This window comes from Castor canadensis, chromosome 5, assembly GCF_047511655.1.
Source record: "Castor canadensis chromosome 5, mCasCan1.hap1v2, whole genome shotgun sequence".
Lineage (NCBI taxonomy): Eukaryota > Metazoa > Chordata > Mammalia > Rodentia > Castoridae > Castor > Castor canadensis.
In genome coordinates this window covers 75,603,581-75,623,955 of record NC_133390.1, presented here as the reverse complement: position 1 = coordinate 75,623,955, position 20,375 = coordinate 75,603,581, and the positions used below count along the sequence as shown (strand labels likewise).

Here is a 20,375-nt window from a genome sequence, read left to right as displayed (position 1 = left end):
AGGCCTTAATGAGGACTTTGCTGGGCTCCTGGAAATCTGTCCTAGGCTGAGGGGTTGAGAGCAGATACAGACCACAGAATAGAGCCACAGGTACCTCAGGGGCAACCTTGTAACAGGGGGATGGACCCTGATGGTGACCTTAGAAAAGGACACTGTGTTCCAGGAAAGAATGGCCAGGAGTGAAAGTTGCAGCCACCAAGGAGCCATGATGGGCCATCAAAGGTCGGCCAGCTGGATCTGGGGACACCCCATGGCACACATTTCTCCAGTCATTTCCCTCTCTTGTACTGCAGCTCCCACATCCAGAGTCTCAGACACCTCTTATGCATAACAAGGAAGAGCTTTAATGAGAAGAGAACAGAACGAGAAGGGCACAGAATGGTACATCAGCCCCAGCAGAGGAAGCACATCATCCTGGGTTTTGAGAATGAGGAGGGTGGGGGTGGGGCATTCAGTGAGAAGATGGGCACCTTCCAGAACGCATGGTAGCAGCTTTGTGTTGTTGACAAAGCTATGAAAAGAGTGGAGACCTTGTCTTTGTGGCCCCAGGAAGTTCTAACAACATCAACAATGGCTGCACGAAGCACCAACCTCCCCTTTTTAGTAGTTTTTAACTGTTCAGTGTTGCCTAGGCAATAGCTTATTTCTCACAACTGCCCATTTTCCCTCCCTACAGTTCTTTTTCTTTTTTTAAACTTTTTTTTTTCAATTATTGTTCTGGGTGTACACTGCGACATTTACCAGTCTGTCAATATATCATAGTTGAATTCATCCTCTCCATTATTCTCTTCCTCCCCTCCCCCACACAATTCCTAGAATAGTTTCAACAGGTACAACTGCCCAATGTTAAGCAGAATTATTCCCATTTTTAGATGAAGAAACAGAGGCTTGGAAAGATTAAATTAGTTCAAGATCACACAAGAAAGTGTGGTGGAGTGGGCTCAGAACTCTGACTTGACTTGAAAGGCCAGCATGCCACATTCCTTCCAGCAAACCCTAATTCTCTTCTGATCATAGTCACTCAGGGAGGTGGTTTTCAGCCTCACTGCCACTGCCCCAGAAGTGCAAAAGCCCCAGAAGCATGCAAAAGGGGCTTTGAGGGACAAAAAATATTCTAGGGCAGAGCTATAAGCTGGTGACATGCAGATTGTAGAAGAACACAAGGAATTTATGGTAATTTCACTGCAACTGAAGAAACTTCTGATGGCCAGAGAAGCCATTCACTTATTAGTCTGTCAACCAATGGAAGTTCTTTCTAGAACCCAACACGTCATGTGTACTCTCTGGGCTGTCCTGGCCATCTAAGTTCTATTTACTCAGCAGCAGCAGCCTTGGTGCCTCCTGCCCTGAGCCTGGACAGACCCTGGTCAGAAATCATGACCTCATCTTCTGTCCCTCAGGGCTGTGGCCTCTGCACTGCTCTGCATCTGCTCACTGCCCTTGCGGAGGGCACTCTTTGAAGATGGGAATGTGCTGGGAAGGCAAAGTGGGACATCAGATGCTGAATAGACCCTGCTACCTCACTGACAGGGCCCTAGTCTTGTCTTGCTGAGCCTTTCCACAAACCCAAGCACTTTCCCTACCCTTAGGAACTGGCTGGGAATGAGCCAAGACAGAGTCCCATGCAGTCTAAGAACAGGACTCTGAGATGCCTCAGTCCCCAAGCACTGTTTAAGGAGGCCTCACTTGAAGTTGTTGGCACTGCTTTTGGGGGTGGGGAGCTTCACTACATGAGGTACTGACTAGGAAGGAAAGCAGACGTGACTCACCACGAAGTGACCCTTCAACCCAAACTGAGGTGGAGGACACACCCTGTAGTTCAGGGAGGCCAACAGGTCCTGCTCAGCCTGCACTGTCATGTGGGCACTTGTCCAGATGTTACCCTTTTATGAAATAAGATGCCAAGTTATAAATGTCACTGCTGAAAGGAGGATGATACTTACTAGGAATGCTGTAATTCATTAGGATGCCAATATTTAAAGAGACCTGCTCCCTGGGTCTCTGCTCTTGGAGGAGCTGTCCGGCCATGGGAATTACATCTGTGTGGTTTTATAGGTAATGCTGAAAGGCATGAGAACAAAATGAGATTGCTTCATGGAAGGGACAGCCACTGTACTGTGATGGCCCAGAGAAGGTGCTGGTTGGAGATAGCTGAGAGGACAGAAGCAGGACCACAGAAATTTAAGGAATAAATTAATGAGATAACTGTCCCTGAAGCAATGAGGACACGAAGTCTGATGTACAGGAAAGCATGTCTCAGAATAAGGCAGACAAGACATCTACAAAGCTCAAAATAAGGGCTAGCACCCAGTCAGGTTGGCTGCCCTCCAGGTCCAAATCATGTGAGAAGACAACAAAAAGAGGAAGTCAGAATAATCTAGGGTGGCTGATCTGAAAAGAGAGCCTGGTAACAACTGAGGTCAACCTATTCACTTTCCAGATGGGAAAACTAAAGGCCAAAGAAGAGGGACTTGTCAGGGGTCACACAGCAAAGTGAAGAGGCAAAGTTGATCCCAGAATTCAGATCTTTCCCTCACTAGCCAATGCTCTTGTGCTCATTAGACCCTGTCCCATCCTCTCCCAACACAGGCCATGAACTCTTACAGAGTAGAAAACATTTTGTCAAGGCCCAAAAGCACCATCCCATCTACTTCAGGGAGTACCCACATATCAGTCCATGAAGATGTAAATCTGAAGATGAATAAGGAGTAGTCAAAAAAAAAAAAGAAATGAGACTGTGTTCCACATACCTTCCAGCCAGCTCTCAAGAAAGAGAACACTGCTCTCCACATTCTCACATTAGCATCAGACAGGGATGTGAAGAAACAGACAAATCTTTACATTCCTCTAAGGACACATTTTAGGCCATGTGAAACTCACAGGGAAGCAAGAGCCAGGCTGAACATTCCAGGTGCATGGAGACAAGCTCAGTGCCTGGAGTGAGACCCTCAGCAATCAGTAGAAAGATACTCATTGTTCACCCACCTTCCAGCCCCTCATTCTAGCTTGACCTGCTCGTTCTTGGGAAAGTTTTTGCTGCTACTTCCAATTAGCTGAATCTTCCCAGTTGCCTGTCCAGATTACAAAATCTTCTCATGGATTTGTTTAAGCTGATGTATACCTGTGTCATTTTCTCGGGTGGAGGGACACTTTCCCTGTGTGCTAGGGAAAGTCCTATATGCACCCTTGGTGTTGGGGGTATACACTTGTGCTGCACATTTTCCCTCCATGCTTGCTCAATGGCCTGCTGCTGACTGGCTGTCCTCCTGGGAAAATCTGAGGAGCATCCAGCATCCCCATGGTAGGGCAGCAATTGGGGCTGTAACACTGATCTCCAAGCCACTGAAGCATGTCAGCCCAAAGTGGGAAAAGATGTTAAGGATGCAGGTGGGCTCTCTGGTCTGGGATACATTTCCACTTGAGCTTCAGCTGTAGGGGGAAGAGTGAAAATGTGGTGCCATCTTCACAAGTGGGCATGTCTTACTTCCCCTCATCCACTCTTGCTCCTGTTTCAGGCAACAGAACTGGCTGTAACAAGAACCTGGCTCTAACAAGTTGGAAAATGAAGGATAAGATGGAAAGTGCTTGACCTTCCAGACCCCACCACCATCATCACTGCGCGTCCTGGACAGCACTCCTTGAGAGTTCCTGACCACTCAGGGCACAGCTCTGAGGACCGAGAAGTCTGACACCTGCTACTAGGCTATGAACAATACACAGGCCAGGCTGGGTGGGCCCACACTGTACTGCAGAAGGCCAGTCTCAGTGTTTGTAGCAGCTGGAAGAATCCTAACCCAACTTTCCCCTGTGGAAACAGGCTTGGGACAACACATCATCAGCTTCCAATTAAACTAGCCCCAGGGCATGTCATCTGACCATGGATGGAATTATAACCCAAAGTGAGTAATTAATGACACCCAAAACCAAACAGCAAAGGAAAAATGTCCCAGAAGAAAAAAAAAAAAGCTCCTTTCCCCTCCCCTCCCTTCTCTTGTCCCCAGAAACAATTCCTGGCAGACACATCTTCACACACAAAACAGCATGCACAATAGATGAAAAAAGGAAGAGAGGACAAGTTGAGCTTAGGTAAGCACCAGCCCAACATCCTGGGAAACAAGCAGGCCCTCTTGGAGGGGCAGGTTAATGTACACATGCTTTCCCTCTTCTTATTTGGAAACAGTCTCAGAGCCTGTCAGAGATAAACATTTATAACACATCAGAGGGCTATCATATCAGACATCAGCTCAAGCTTCCCACTAGCTGGGAGAGGGTCTTTAGAGAAGGGGAAATGTTGATACCACCAAGCTATGTGCTCCAGTGTCCTGATGGAGGACCTGGAAGCAGCTGCCTGGATGAGGAGCGTGTTTTCACCTGTCTATTTTGAAATATTGCAGCAATCTGCCACCTGCCTTATCAGTCTGGTGCTTCTTAATTGCTGTTTGCAGCACCTCTGGCCTGCAGGAACAAGACAGGACTGAGAGGGGTGGAGACTTCCCCCAAAGATGAGAGGTCATAACCCCGGAAGGGCTGTTTTGTGACTGGCAGGACAGGCACAGTCCTTCTGTGCCCTACCAGCCCCACCAGACTGGCTTCTCGCATTGGAGGGTTCAAGCATGTGATGGATGGCTGCCCTGTGATGCACAGACCCAGGCTGTGTTACTAAGGGCAAAGGTGACTAGGTGGCTGGAGCTGGCTGTAGTGGTTCTCACATCTAACAGGAAACTTGGTTGCTTCCCAAATGGCCATGGCCCTGACCCTGAAAACACCCTCCTCCAGTCCTGTGCAATGGAAGGCCCAGCTGCAGGGCAGCTGCTATGAAGGAACAGAGTAGAATATGCCAGGAGTCCCAGGCCTTGGGCAGAGATTCCTGGTGCTCCTCCAGCCTGGGCCCACTCTGGTGCCTCAACTTTCAATGACTCAGCTAAGGAGTGCCCCATTCCACATATGCCCTACTTGGTTATTTAACCTATCACATACAAGCTTCTGACAAAAGATCTCAGACATCTCCAAAGCTTTTATTTAAACCCTATTCTGCTTAAAAACAAGAAAAGCTTGTTTTTGCAGTGACAGAGACTCCTATGCACAGGCAGTGGTCCTACTTCCCACACCTGCCTCCCTCAACATCCTCATCCTCAAGGGGACTGAGGGCTCCTGGGATTCCCCTTCACTGATCAGAGACCAGTTTGAAACATCTGGAAAAAAAATAAAGATTTAATTGCCAGCAAAGTAAGGTGAAAGGAAGTCCTTAATGGCAATAGCCAACATGGATAAATAGATCATACTCATGGAATCATCCAATGCAGTGTGAGAACAGTATAATTATTCCTCTTTGACAAATGAGGAAATCAGAAAGGTTAAGTCAGTGATCACCATCATACAGCTGGAAAGTAGAACTCACACTCCAGAGCTCCCAGCTTGCTCTTCACCGCCATGCAATTCCCTCTTCTGGGCCCCTGGATGCCCGGATACAGCCAGTGCTCAGTTCTGCAAGTCTCCACTCAGCCGGAAGGCCCTGCCTCCTGCATGCTAATCTATGTTTTTCACATTAGCAGCTGCCTGCACCTCTGAGGGTGGGGATGCTGGAGGAAGTGGAGCTCCAAACAATGATTTATGCAACCTGTGAGTGGTTCTGGTAAAAGATTTGGGGATCAGGAGGTAGAAATTAATGATCACAGTCAACTTTATATATTTGCTACACAACCAGCTCTTTCTGCTGGCCCTACTCACCCCTCTCAGTGCTGAGAGCTACCTACGGCTTGGCCATAGCATTGTTTATAACTTGGCTCCTGCTTTGCGGACAGAACAAATTATTATGAAAAGATGTGGGTTTTGCTTCTGCAACATGAGCCTCTTTCCTCACACTTAGCACCTTCTGTGCCTAGGTGTAAATCATCTGCTTTGGGATAGAACATGATTTATTTAGAACTTGGCTGAACAACTTTAAGGACGTATATTTGTAAGATGACACATATGACACCTGGTCTCAATTTTCCTCTCACTTCTATTGCCAAGATGAAATTATCACTCATGCACTTACTGATGAAGTTCAAGATGAAGGAGAAATGGGATTTGGGATCTGAAAATCCGCCATCTGGACGTCTATGGCCTCTGTTGGCCTTTTCACATGTATTTTTCTCTGGTACCTGTCAAAGACTTTGTCTCCAAAAGTGTGACTTCTTCCTATTTGGAAGCAGACCACATTTTGATTCTGTTCACAAAAGTTATATTGACACCTGGTCTTGGCTCTTCACCTGGAGCTGGAGCTGGAGCTGGAAACTATAGAACTCAATCCTCTTTGGGCAGAATTAACAAATGATTTCTGAAAATAATGGTTCAGCTACCACTGGTCTGCCCAAACTGCCATGGTTTAACTTTCCAAATGTTCCATGTTGAGGGTCAGTCATGGGGCTCTTGTTTCTAACCTGCTGGGCCTTCTGTCTCCATGTTCTAACCATTCTCCCCCTGTTGCTTGCAGAGTCAGTGTAAGATCAGAAAAATTAACAGAGGTCTCATCCTGCTTCCTGCAGCTCCTCATCTCCACATGGTGACTGACTTCCTGACCCAGTCAACCTTTTAGGCCCTGTTCAGCCCTGTTCCTTCTGTTTACTCATAATAACAGGACTAATTCCTTATTGTTTATGGCATGTTGCAATGTTCAAAGTGAAATCTCAGCTCATTAAAGTCTTTCCCATGCTTTAGGTCATTCAATCCTTACAACCCTGGAAGCAGGTGCATCCATGTGTTTGGGTTCAGTGCATGTAACAGAAAAGTGTATACAGTAACGATGGCTTCAACACACATAAGACCACAGCTGAGCCATCCACGGATGGTATGGCTGCTCCATGAATTGCCAAGGGTCCAGTCTCCTTCTGCCTTCCCATTCATTCTCTCCTAGGTCTGGTTTCCATCCTTGAAGTCACCTCATAGCTCTACTACAACTATAGGGGTTTCAGTTGGATGCATTCCAGACACCTGAAATGAGAAAGGACACCCTCTATCTTGCTCTCTAAAATGAGGCAGGCACATAAGCATACTTCCTGAAAGTCTTTAACATTTCTTCATATATCCCACTGAACAAAATTTGGTCATATGGCCATACCGAGCTGCAAAGAAAGCTATGAAATATATTTGGTGGCCTAACACTGCTCCCAAATAAATGAGATTCAGTTAAAAATAGAAACGGACAGAATCAATAGAGAGTAGCAACTGGGAATCCCCACCTTACATATAAAGAAATAGGAGGCACCAAAGATTAGTATTTGCTAATCCTAATCATGTGATTAGTAACAGCAAAACAGGAGTGAATCCATGCCATCTGACCCCCTCCACATGCCTTCTTGTTTGCAGACGCCCTTGCTGCAGATGCCTAGCTGCTGCTGTTTCTTCTGGGACTCTGCCCTGTTTGCTTTCCCTCCTACCTCTGAATAGCCCTACCCTGAGCCGAGTTGGTCTACCAGTGAGATCCAGGCTTACCAGCCCCAGGCTGCCACCCTGGGCTCCTTTCCTCCACCACCTGCCTCCCACTTCATTCTCCACCTTGCTCTTGTATTTGTGTCTCACTGAGTTTCTCAGAACCTATGCATGGTCTTTACTAAGCAGATCAAGCCAGAGATGGTCAGATACCAGCAAGGTGGGCAGACCCTCAGAGTAGGATCACAACCCCCAAACTGTTTCTGAAATGCCCACAGGAGTTCTTTGGGCAGGACATCCCACATTAGGACCCCTACACAAAGATGGCTATCATCTCCTGAAACTGTTTCTGATGGTAAAAACCTCTTAGGTGACACCATCATGTCCATTCTGCCATGGAAAATACACTTTCTGCCAGGTACTGGTAGCTCATGCCTGTAATCCTAGCTACTTGGGAGGCAGAGATCAGAAGTCTCGCTGTTCAAAGCCAGCCCAGGCAAATAGTTCATAAGACCCTATCTCAAAAAACCCTTCACAAAAATAGGGCTGGTGGAGTGGCTCAAGGTGAAAACCCTGAATTCAAGCCCCAGTACCAACAACAAAACAAAACAAAAAAATCCAAAACATACTTTCTGCACACTGCCTAGTTGCATGCTAGACATAGATCCTTACTTCTGGGCCCTGACTGCAAAGCCTGAGCAAGCATGTGCAGTTTTCTTTCTGTGTCTTGGACCTTGGCTGCAGCTTTCACATCTCTAACATTTCTGTATTTTGGCAGCCAATTCTCCCCAGTGGGAACAGTGAACCCACCGCTCTCTCCTAGGACTAAGCCTTCCTTCCACCCAGCAGGCTCATCCTTCTCCAAGTGGTGTTTTGCAGCCCATTACCACCCTCACAGGTTTCCTCTGCTCCTCCAGCTAGGAACAGCTACAGGACCTACAGCTAAGAGAGGGAGTGTGACACTGAGATCAGCCCACAGGGTAAGCAGGATCAGGCCAAAGCCAGACACCTTCTCACCAAGAGAACAGGGCTTGCCCATTGGCAAGTAAGTCCCTGAGTGCTGCTGAGGAAAGCTGGGCCCCACATCATTCCTGGTGCTCAGAAACCCACATCATGGCAGCTTTCAAGCAGAAAACCCACTCTATGAACCCAGGCATGCTTCTCTGCAAAGCACATATGAAGAACTACTCATTCCCTTACCTTTTGTAGCAGGAGAAAAAAAATAAGGCTTTCATCTTTTAGTGGCAACATTTATCACCTTGAGATAGTGTGTAAACTAACTAGTCAATCAGCAAATGGCTCTTTAGGTTTCCTGCCTCTTGCCAAAAGGTCATGATAGGATATTAGTTTTACACTATGATTTTTAAAAGATGGGCTATCTATCCCCATCTATAAAATGATGAAGTGCCATATGCTAGGCACTGGGCTAGAAACTACATATTTTCCCTCATTTAACCCTCACGCGTAGGGTTTATCGTCTCCATTTTTCGGTTTCCTTCTCCCCAAGATACAGCAGAAGTCGCATTACCTTTGCCCATGTTTACTGAGATCACAGCAGCCCCTCCTGTTACAAGCCTGATGTGAATGACACAGAAGGTAGACGCCTGGTCCTGTGCTGGAAGTCAGCCTCCAATTGTCAGCCAAAACAATGAAGCAGGGGTCCCCAGTTATTTCCACCAAGAGACCTTCTTTATAACTTTTTCCTATAACACAGTCCATAACCGAAAAGATTCTATGTACCAGATTGTACTTAAGCACTAATTAATTCCTTATTTTAAATAAATTCTGGTTATTTAATTTAGTTTTCCTTTTAATTAAATAAAATTTAAGTTATTTGTTCATTTGAAGTTATTTGTTAATTTTAAAGACTCAAAAGTACAATGCCAAATTGGCATAATTGCAGCTGAAAACAAAAGAGAAATAAAACAAACTCCTATTTAACTCCTAAATATTTTAACACATATTCCTTAAGAAACAAGACATAACAAAAGCGTCACATCAAAACCAGATTAACATCAATTGTTCAATACCATAAATTCCACAGTTCCATTCAATATTTGTTAGTTGTATAAAAGCAAAAATAAAATTTCTGGTCCAGGATTGCAAATAGTTGCCACATGCCAATAATTCTTTGGTCTTTCTTTTTTCCATGACCTAGAACAATTTAAGGTGTATGGGCCAATTATTTAATAAAAGATTCCTCGCTTTGGCTTCACCTAACGTTTGGTAGCAACTGGATCCAGGCTATGCATCTTTGTCTGAAACACCACAGGAGCCATGCTGGGTTCTTGTCACTGTACCTTATCAGAGACATCTTGTCAGTTTACCCCATTACTGATAATGTTAACTTTGATCCCTGTAAAGCTACTATTTCTTTCTGTGTTAACAGCTTTGAGACTATAACCATATGTGATTCCTCAACACGTTTTTACATCCTTGCTTTAGTATGCATTGATGATTTGTGTCCAAATCAATTATTTCTATGTTGGTTGCCAAAGGATGACTTTCCGATGCCTTCATTCCTTCTAACATTTATGAGCTGGCATCCTACTCTAAGAAGAGCTTCTGGGGATCCTTCACTTGTGGCAAGTTGTGCCAAGCAAAAGCTTCCCTGACAGAAGTCTCTGGTGCTGCCTACTGCACCTACTGGACAGGGGAGCATCAGAGTGCCTGACAGCTGGCATGGTGCCCAAAATCCAAACACTCAGGGACCCTCTTGGAAAGTCTCCCACAGCACCAGCCTAGAGGGCCATTTTCCATTCTGACATCAGTCAACAAATAAGTAGGGGATAAGGGCATTATGAGAGGTGGCACCAGACCACCTTTTCTTTCCCATGCTTTTTTTTTTTTTTTTTTTAAACAAGCTCTGCAATGGGTATCTCACTGAATTAAATGTGAACTTAGGGATCTCAGGTGAGTAGGGTTAAAGCCCTGGCTTGACATCAACTCATATGCAAGCCACTTCTCCTCTGGGCATCAGCTTTCCCAGACTGTAAGGATGAAGAAGATGCTCTTGGCAACCCTAGAAGAGGCCTTCCCCCCACTCACGCTTTCTGCTTGATCTGAGAACAGCACAGACATGAATTAAGCAAGACATACTACACTGTACTGACCTCACCCATGCTCTACTACATCCTATGGTCAAAAACAAGTCAGAGAGGCAGCCCAAATCCAATCCTCCTGGCATTCACAGTAAAAATACTGGGAGGCATTGTTCAATAGGAGGTCATCTTTGGAGACTACCCTTACTCCATAATGGAATTATAAATTATTTAAAATTTCTTCTTTATACTTTTCCAAGTCTTTTACTATAAGCACACACATATCTGTAATCACAGAAATAAGTTTATGTGAAACTATACAATATTGTAATATACATATCAATATGCCAAATATGAGACTAGAAGAAAATATGCTAAAACATCACTGCGGTAAATGTACAATTATTTTGTAAATATTTTTCATCTTTTCAAAATGGACATGTTGCTTTCAAACTACAAATGTCTTTAAAGAAATTGCCTTATAAAAATACCTAGTTTTAGGCCACATGTATCAGTTTTAAAGCATTGTGCCAGGAGCTCAACTTTCTTTAGGATTCCTTCTCCAGGTGGCCAGAGTTACCTGTTTTTATAACATTTTCCTAAGCTAAGACCATCTAGAAACTTCTGCCTCCTTCCTGCTTCACTATAAGGTACTGGGCTTCCAAATGCATTTTTCAAAGAAAATGCAAACAAGAAGAAGGAGTTGCTCTCACCCGGTTTCTTTCATTTATTTATTTGTGTTCATGCTCCATTTACCTCTCTCCTCTTGCCAAGTATATCTTGAAGTCCAAGGCAATGGCAGGTATGTTTAATCTCTGAGCAGCTGAAAAAAAACACTTAAGTCTAAAGGGATGAGTCTTTCTCTCAAAGGCCAGCTTCTGTCCTGAGACCGCCAATCCAAAGAAGCCCAAGAAAGAAGGGGCAGCCTCAGTTACAGGTGAGGATATGAGGTCATGACTGGAAAATTTAGCCCTCTATCCCAGGTTACAGTTCCCTCCAGCAGATGTCAATTTCTGTCAGCTTTATCATGGACAAGGATGGTTGAAGATGATAGGATTGCCATTACCTTAAAACAGAGACCATCTAAATTTACCCAATACCAAAAGCAGCCATGGAAGGACACTGGTGAGCACTCTGGAACTGAGCATGAAGAGAGCAGGATACCTGGGCAGGAGATGCCAAAGGTAGCCCTGAATTCTCCCAGGAGCGCCAGCCTTTCCAAAGAAAGGCAGATCTGATACCCAAGAGCTCAGCTCTCTTCCCAGAGTCCACACACATCCATGCTCTGAGGCACAAGGAAGCAAATCTGTAGAGTCAGTTCTGTGCTATTTTTATCTAGTCACTTTCCAACCATAAACCCACACTTCAAATGTCATTGTTTTGGGTGGATTGAGAAATCCAACTTGGCCTTTCTTGTGGTTTAATTTCCTGCATGCCTGTGTGAATAAAAAACTTCAGCATTCCTACAGAAACAAATGACATTTTAACCTGTTCTTGGCAGGCTGGGATGGAGATCACTGCTATCGACTGCCTCTAAACCCACGCTGCGCTGATTAGGAAAGGATGTCATGACCTGTCCCTTCTCTGTTCCACCAAAGCAGGTGGATGATTCCTGCAGGTCTACATTTAGGATGTAGTTCCTAACTGCCAGGGCAGGGCAATTTGCTTTAAGAATATTCCAGTCCAGTATCAAGACCTGTGCAATTCATACAACAGTTTGAATCTGTTGCAACTTTGTTGCCATCCTTAGTAACAAACATCCAGGTGCAGAGTTTGAGAGATGCCAGTGAGAGAAGAGCTGAGCAACCTTAAAAAGATTCCCAAATGAGTTCAATGACAAGGCCAGGCACAACTGTGTGCCACAGGAACACTGGACACACATCAAAAGAAAAAGAACTGTCCCTTATCTGTGGAAACCAGTGTGAGTTTTGTTTTTTGTTTAAGATTTTCGCCTCCATTTATATCCTGAGTCCAGTCATGACAGTTGGTGACTTTCATTTCTGTAATATAAACAAAGCCTTTCAAAAGCACTTCTAGCTCATGCCAGGCTGGGATTTTCTGCTCAAGGATCAAGTCCTTCTCTTTTCCAAAAGAAAAGCCTAGAACTGCACTACAGTTTCCTTCTACACCTCATGAGAGGTTTGTGATGCTGTAATAAAAAGAGAGAGAAGTAGCTGAAGCAGTGTTTTCTCCTCCAGGAAAACCACTCTCCCAGGAAACTGACAGCTGGCATTGCCAAGCAAGAGCAGCCCCAAATTCCCTGCAGGTCTAAGGCAGTTTCCAAGCTGGACCTTCTGAGTGAGCAATTCACTACCAGCCTAGGAAGGGAAAGGAAGGAGTCCTGTGACCTCTCACATAAGCCAGTCCACAAATGACAATTTATACATTGATTTATTTACTTATGATTGGCCTCTCCTGTGAGACTGTAAGCTCCATGAGGGTTTGGAATACTAGTACAGTCAAACACCACAAAACAAGGTTTCAGTCAACAATGGACCACATTTTAATGGTGTTTCCATACGATTATAATGGAGTCAAAAAATTCCTCTCTCCTAGTAATTTTGGTCTATGTTTAGATACACAAATATTTACCTCTGTGTCATAACTGCCTACAGTACTGAGTATAGCAACACACTGCCCAGCTTTGTGCCTCAGAGCAATAGTTTGCACCATATGGCATAACTGTGTGGTAGGCTACACTACTGAAGTTTGTGTAAGTATATTGATGTTTGCATGGTGAAATCTCCTAATGACATATTTCTCAGAATGTATCTGTCATCAAACAACTACTTACCAGTGCTTAGCATATTCAACAACTATTATTTTTAAAAAGGAGGAAATGCGTAAGGCTGTCTCAGAGCCTGCTTAAGAAACATAATGTGCCGTGGGCAACTTTAAAAAACAGCTATAGGTAAGCAGGCTGTGTCCTCAGGGGCCACAGAGGTAGAACATGTAACCCTGCTGGGGCAAGGGTACCAGCGAAGCAGACACAAGAAACAATGCTCAGCCCAAATCCTAAGAAGACCTGGGGCAGGGCTGACTTAAGTACCAAGAGGCCCACAAGTAGAGCACCAATGGGAAAGGAAGTTGCCTAGAAGCATTGCAGCAGAGCCCTGGGGGTGGGTGTATCAACTTACCAACCAGAATGTAGGCATTTCAAACTTTTTATAAGCAATTGGCCATGCATGGTTGAGCAAAGCTCTGTGGACAGGAACAGAGCAGGAGCCACCAAAAGATATGTGTACGGCAAAACCAGTGAGATGTGGTGGCAATCTGTAGGATTTGTTTCCAGCTTAGGCAACCCATCTTTTGCCAATATTAGGAAAAGGCAAATCTCGGGGGAGAGAACAATCATGTGCTGCACAGACTGGTTTGATGGAACATTCAGAAGGAGATTCTCAGAGATAATTAGGACGTGAGCATGGACTTTCTATTAGCCGGCCTTAGGTGGATACGGTGGTCAGACATGACTAGTGATCACGCATACCCTGTTCTCCTGGTCTTGCAGTTAGGACCATTATGACTAGTTCCTCATTAGTGGACTATGGATGGAAGTGATTGATGTAATCTTTGCACTGTGGCAGTAAAGAAGCCACTGGTACAAGCTCATGCACTTCTCCCCTGGACTATGTACTCTGTGGCATGGCCATAGGACGTAGGCAGCCCAGGTCCCTGGGTCATTGCTTAAAAGATGCCTAGAGAGTCACAGCACCAGAGTGAAATTTGGGGAAAAAAAAACATGTATTAAGTCACTGAGATTTCAGAATATATTTGTTATTACAGCTCAGCCTAGTCCAGCCTTCCTAACGCAGAAATCATCAGTGTGGAGGTTGTAGGTAAAGTCCAGGCGTAGGTAAAGTCCAGGCATAGATAAAGTGAGCATACAAAGAATCTTATCTGCCCAAACACCTAAAAGATAGTATAAGTTTAACAACAACCACTCTCCAGTAGTGACTTGTAAGGGAGAAGAGGTAGCCTTAACTACTCTGGGGTGCATCACATAATCCTAGGGGAAAGGGGCTCTACAGAATATTTAAATCCCCTCCAGGCAATTCTGATACCTGTATGGTCATCCTCCACCCCTGAAACCAGAGAATTTTGTACTGGTATAAAATCAGACAAAAAAGCAGATTATGACCATAAATCCGAGATCTATTCTATTATTCAGACTCAAACATTACCATCCACACTTGTGAACCATCAGCACACATCACCTCTCTTACACACCACATCCTGTTTATTAAGTTGCCTTAGCTTCTTGGGTTCCTCATGTTCAAAGGTATACCAGTGCTGATGAGACTGCAGAGCAGAAACAGATTGTGACATTAATTTGTATCATGCACTACAGCCAGCACTCCCTTATGCTTACCTGAGAAGTTTGGGATTGGAATTGACAACATTAATAGCTCAGTAAGAAGACGCAAATGTCACTGTTCCCATAGCAACACTCCTTGCCTCACATAAGGGGCTGTTGGAAATGGGATCTGAGAAGAAGACAGGGCCAACTACTCAGAACTAGTGGGAAAGGACTCTCAAGCCCTTGCCTGGGGACAGGTTCCCAAGCCTGTTGATACAGCTGGCGTCCCTTCTCCAACATGTCAGGAACCACTTGAAATCCCCCTTCTGAGTCTTCACAACAGCATGAAAGGGCAGAATCCTGCTCTTAGAAGGTATGTCCCTTCCTCAGGCTTCAGCGCCTGCCCTCTGACTAAACTCCTTCACATTTTCCCTGGCTGTCAGCAGAGTGACAGTCTGTTCAGGAAGCAGAAGTGTGGACTACTCTCACCTTACTTTCACCTCCACACCCCAGAACAGGCTCTAAAGAAGAGCTCTAATTTCAGCATGACCTCAAGCGAAAGAGTTCAAGACTTCAAGACTCTCTTCAGCCTCGGGCTGTTAACAGTTTTCACCAATGACTTCCAAGAAGAGAGAAACAAACCTCCAGGCTTGCCACCATCAAGATGCAGAGACTGAGGGTGGTAAACAGGAAGGGCCAAGGAGTCATCTATGACACAACCAGAAGCCAAACCAAACAAGGTGACGTGTATTGGGGGTGACAGTGGCCCTGCAGTGGCAACATGCTAACAGCCACACAGGTTCATGGCCAAGAGATCTGCCTGAGCAGCAGCCTCAAACTGTTTTGAGGCTGAGGAGACAGAAATGGTGTATATCTTGACAGGGGTATCAGTTCAGGGGTGTGTACATTTGTCAAAACTAATTATATTATACATTGTATATAAAAATTTTATCTCAGGCTGGAGGTGTGGCTTAAGTGGTCAAGAGCATCACTTGCACAGCCCTGAATTCAAATCCCAGTGCCATAAAAAATTATCTCAATAGAAAATAAATGAAAAGGGAGTGTAAAAGTCTGACTCCATTTTTTAACATCTAACTGCTGACAGCTTTTAAGTTAAGTGTTCCCCTCCCTCTTCTCTTTGTGCCTGTAGCTGGGCATGTTGAGAAGAAAATCTGAATGTTCCCTCCTTTGGTGCAGCAGAAGATTCAAACCATGCAAATTCCAACTAATCTGGAACCCTCATCTCAACCTCAACTCTAGCCATATAAAAACCCCCAAGCTAGTCTCCTTTCTCCTTTACTTTCTCTCTCTTGGGAAGCCAGCCCTTCTCTCCCTAGAAAGTCCCACTGTGTGGTATCAACATTTGAACCAAAGTTTGGTTGAATCTACTCTGGTATATAGAATAGCCACAGAGGAATTTAGGATAAGGGCAAGTGCTGTACCTCCAGCAGGATGCAGCAGTCCTATGAGAATCTAAGTGCAGCTACATCAACAGAGGTAGAGTGTTTTTGTACATGGAGGGGAGAACATCACTGTTGTCCATACTCCAGTTTACATTTGTTCATCTCACAGTGTCTACCTCTGATGAAGTCTGCCCTATATTTTAAAGGAGCAGAGACCCATGAACATAGGTTCAAAAGTGAGCATCTGGATAGTAGGCTGTCTAGAAATATTTCCAGTGGGGAACATGCAAGGAACTAGAACTGTTTCCCCTTATTGAAAACGGTCTTTGAATTTTGGAAACAAATGAAACAGACTTCTTTGCTGAGGTCAAGACTGGGCATTAGCATCAACAGACAGCAGCAGGTTTTAGACAAAGTAAGAAAGAATTTTCTAAAATCAAAACATGTCCAAAGATGAAAAAGGCTGCCTCTGGTAGTAGTAACTCCCTGTCACTGCACACTGTACAGAAACTCTTCAGTTCTGGTTGAAGACAGTCAAGAACTGTCTCTGATCCAATTGAACAGCTCCCTTATTTCTGCTAAAAGCTGTAATGTTCAACAGCCTGACCACAAAGGCATGTGGAAGTACAGGGACCGGTTTGCAGTTGCACCCTGTATTGAAACTTGGCTCAATCCTGAAAGAAGAGTCAGTTACCCGAACAGGCGTATGTATGTATATACATATACAGGTGTGTGAGTGTATGAGTGAATAGCCAGAGCAACGGTGATGAGAAACAAGCCCAGAACAGATGTTGCTAGGTTGTTAACTCATAATCAAGCCCCAAATGAAAACCCTGATAACAGAAGTAATCCAGTCTATACCAAGTAAGTAATTTCTAACTGGAAACCTAATTTCATCTTTCTTGTAGATAAAACAAAAAATGGTGATTTCCCAAATTTCACATCGAGTAGTAAAGACATGGCACAAACTAAAAAGCAAGCCACAATTACCAAATGATTTCCTACACATGGCTTTTGTCTCAGGAGCCTTGCATCTTGTGCAGTGTGGCTTGTGTGCGGCCCGAGGACACTGCCTGCCTGCTCTTATGGGCCTTCACTTCCTCCTTTCCCTCCTGCTTTGACTCAGCCACATACAGGAAGATTCCAGTCAGGGCTGGATGAAGGTGGTGGGTATGGAGCCCCTGATCAGGAACGGGAGAATCTTTGAGCAGCACCAAGCTTGGGGACTTGGTGCCCCAGTGACCTCATGCCATGAGGAAGGGGAGCAGACAAAGGGGCAAAGAAGGGGACCATGTAGCCCTCCTGGGATGATGCCTGGGCCTTGATGAGCACAGTGTCATTTCTAATTCCAGTTCCCCATGTCCACACTGAAGCCCAGGGCAAGGAGGGGCACTGTCAGTCCCTCAGTAACAGGAGAGGTCAGTTCCACCCTGGAGGCTTTGAAGGAAGACACTGTCCATTGGCCTAACTGATTCCATTTCATTCTCTCTGGCTCTAGTTTTTCCTTTTTAACTTTTTCCCTCTGAGTATCTCTTTCCTACAGTCACTTTGGATTCCAGAGCAACAGGAATGATAAATAAGCATCATGGATAGGGATGCAACACCAATAACAGCTTCTCTGGAACCATGCAGATCCAGAACTGAGGTAATGATCAATCAGCCCAATGGCCTGACCAAGATCACCTGCTCCATCAGCTATGCATATCTCAACCCGTTCCCTATCTCCCATTTCTATAAATCTCAAAGTTCCTATCTGTCACTCGAAGATGGACTTGGAGGTCACTGCACCCCTTTGTTTGTTCTTTCTGATGTAGCCATGTTGATTAAACCTCCTTTCTCTGCCCTTTATCACTCTTTAATCGGCATATTAGGATGGGTGGCTGAGCCTAGTCTATTGGGACTTAAGGAATTGGGGCTTTTACTCTAAACTCTGCTAACAGCAAGACTCACTGGAGGGCCAGGAAGGGTTCAGAGGCAGAGGTCTGGGGAGAATTGTTCCTCTGGCCTGTCTGGTCCTCAGGACATTTCCATGGCTATCGCCTCCCCTACTTCAGAGCTGGTTCCTGTTGCTTTTCCCATTTCATCAACCCCTTTTGAACAATTTCCTGTTCCTTTTTCTTTCTATAGGGGCTGCTCTCCTTTTCCTGGCTCTGTTGTCCCTGGAGATAAGCAAACAAACAGACAAGGGTGAGACTCTGAGGCCAGCCCCATCCTTCCCAGTCCTCAGAGCACGATGTGGCCTGGTCTGGCCAAGAACACCAGAGCAGCGAATGCCCTGGCAAACGTGATCAAACTCACAGGCCCAAGAGCTCTACATGCCAAAAGCAGCATGGACAGGCATCCACTGCTCCTCCAGCCAAACAAGTGCACACACGCTGGTAAGAAGTGACAGCAGACACAGTGTAGGAGAAGCCAAGAGAACCTTTTGCTGTAACAGGAGATTGCTTCTAAGAGGTTCTCAAAGCTGAACTCATCTAAGATCAGTGATAAAAAAAAGGAAGTATAATATAGTTAGTTCATCCCTACTTGGCTAAAGAGGGATGAACCAAAATATAGAATTTCCAACTGATTTCATTAAGGCCAGTTTAGACCAAAAACTTAAGAAATACAATGGCAAAGGCATACTCTCTCCACAGGGTCAGAGGTTTAGAACTAGAAATAAAAGTGTTAATTTATTCTACAGATCAATGCTCAGGAAAGCTTTGCTTGCCCCAGGATTCTTTGCTTTCTTTCTCTGATAACAATGGCTACCTAAGTGATGACAATGGCTGAGGCCTAGAAGCCTCCTTTGCAACACTGTGCACCTTTACATCTTTTTCTATGAGACCTATGATTTCATCATCCACTTAGTGCCCCCAACCCCCCCAACCCTCCCCATCCCCACCCACAGTCTGTCTAACAGTTTAACTCTGTGTTACACTAACACAGAGCTGGTGAACAGCTCAGATTCTGGGAGGAATGTGGCTCAGGATTAAGGAAGTAGATGATGACAAACAACAACAGGGCAGCAGTTAACATTCTGACTGCTTACCATGGACCAGGGACTGCCTGTGTCTTAAGCCTTTTCTATATACAAGTTCATTTGGTATTCACAAGCAATCTTGAGACAGGTATGCTATTACTGCTCTCATTCCTCAGGGAATAAGGCTGGGCCCAGTGGATGGAGGAGCACAGTTTGAACCAGTGCAAGTCTCCCCACAGCCCGTCCTTAAACCATTCACCATTCGGGAAACAGGAGGGCCCATGCACAAAGCATCTAATTAACTCTCAGATGCTAGGTAAGCTCTCAGGCTGAAGTCTCAGGTTAGATCCTATGAGCTTTAGCATTTGTCTTGAGAGTCCTGGTCCCCCAAGATCTCCAATAAAATACACAACTGCATACTTTATTTCTCTTTCAAGAGATATGCCACTTCTTCAGTCCTAGTCCAGACCAAAATAACAAAAAAGCTACTATTTGTGAGTTCTTATCTTTTGCCAGACACTGTAATGAGCATGTTAATTAACCAATTAACACATATCCCTGATCCCTGACTCATCATCTTTTCAAATATTGTGCTTAACTGGTGTGTGCTCATGGCAAGTCACTTAACCTCCCTGTGCGGGCTTTTCTCAACTTAACGCTGGAAAAACAACAGTACCTACCTTCCACCCTTGTATAGTGGCTGTGTGGATTAGGAATTAGCTAGCAAATGTAAAGCACTTAAAACAGTGGCTAGCAACTAATAGTTGCTCAATTAATTTCAGTTATCACTGGTGATGCTTTTATTTGGTCATGATAACTCCAGAAGGCAACCTGATTATCTACTGAAACAGTAACACTAACTTATACTGTACAAGGCCTGGGGTGTAGCATTTCCATTCTAAAGGTTCTAAGTCTTAAGTCACTCTCCAAATGAATTAATTAATCTGTATTTGGGTGGACACAAAGTCAGGGCCACAGAGTCAGACTTTAAGTGAGCAAGTTTATAATGAGCCTGTATGGGAAGACACCCCCTGCCTGTTTCCATCCCCCTCCTATAGCTGGAAGCCTAGGAAGAAACCGAGGTCTGCTTTCCTCATCAAGACAGCAAAGATCTTAATCCAAAAAGTCTCTGGTGAAAGGAAGGAAATTTAAACAAAAGAACAATAAAAGGCTTTACACTTTTTCAACTCTTTATGAGAATCTATTCTTTTAGACAACAACTATTTTTGACAACAACTACCTTCCCATAAAAGGTCAGAATT

The 20,375-nt window shown here is 44.7% G+C and overlaps 1 protein-coding gene across 3 annotated transcripts in view; it reads right to left on the bottom strand.

The window, feature by feature from the left end:
• The window catches only part of Xxylt1 (xyloside xylosyltransferase 1), a 160,061-nt gene that overhangs the window by 68,243 nt on the left and 71,443 nt on the right, over positions 1 to 20,375 (bottom strand). Inside the window, exon 1 of one of the 3 annotated variants that reach the window (XM_020173622.2) lies at positions 1,944 to 3,963. The exons of the other annotated variants lie outside the window; for them this stretch is intronic. Within the exon in view, the coding sequence (XP_020029211.1) occupies positions 1,944 to 2,028 (85 nt within the window). The 5' untranslated portion in view covers positions 2,029 to 3,963. Of the gene's footprint in view, positions 1 to 1,943; positions 3,964 to 20,375 lie in introns of those variants that run through there. 3 annotated transcript variants of the gene reach the window in all.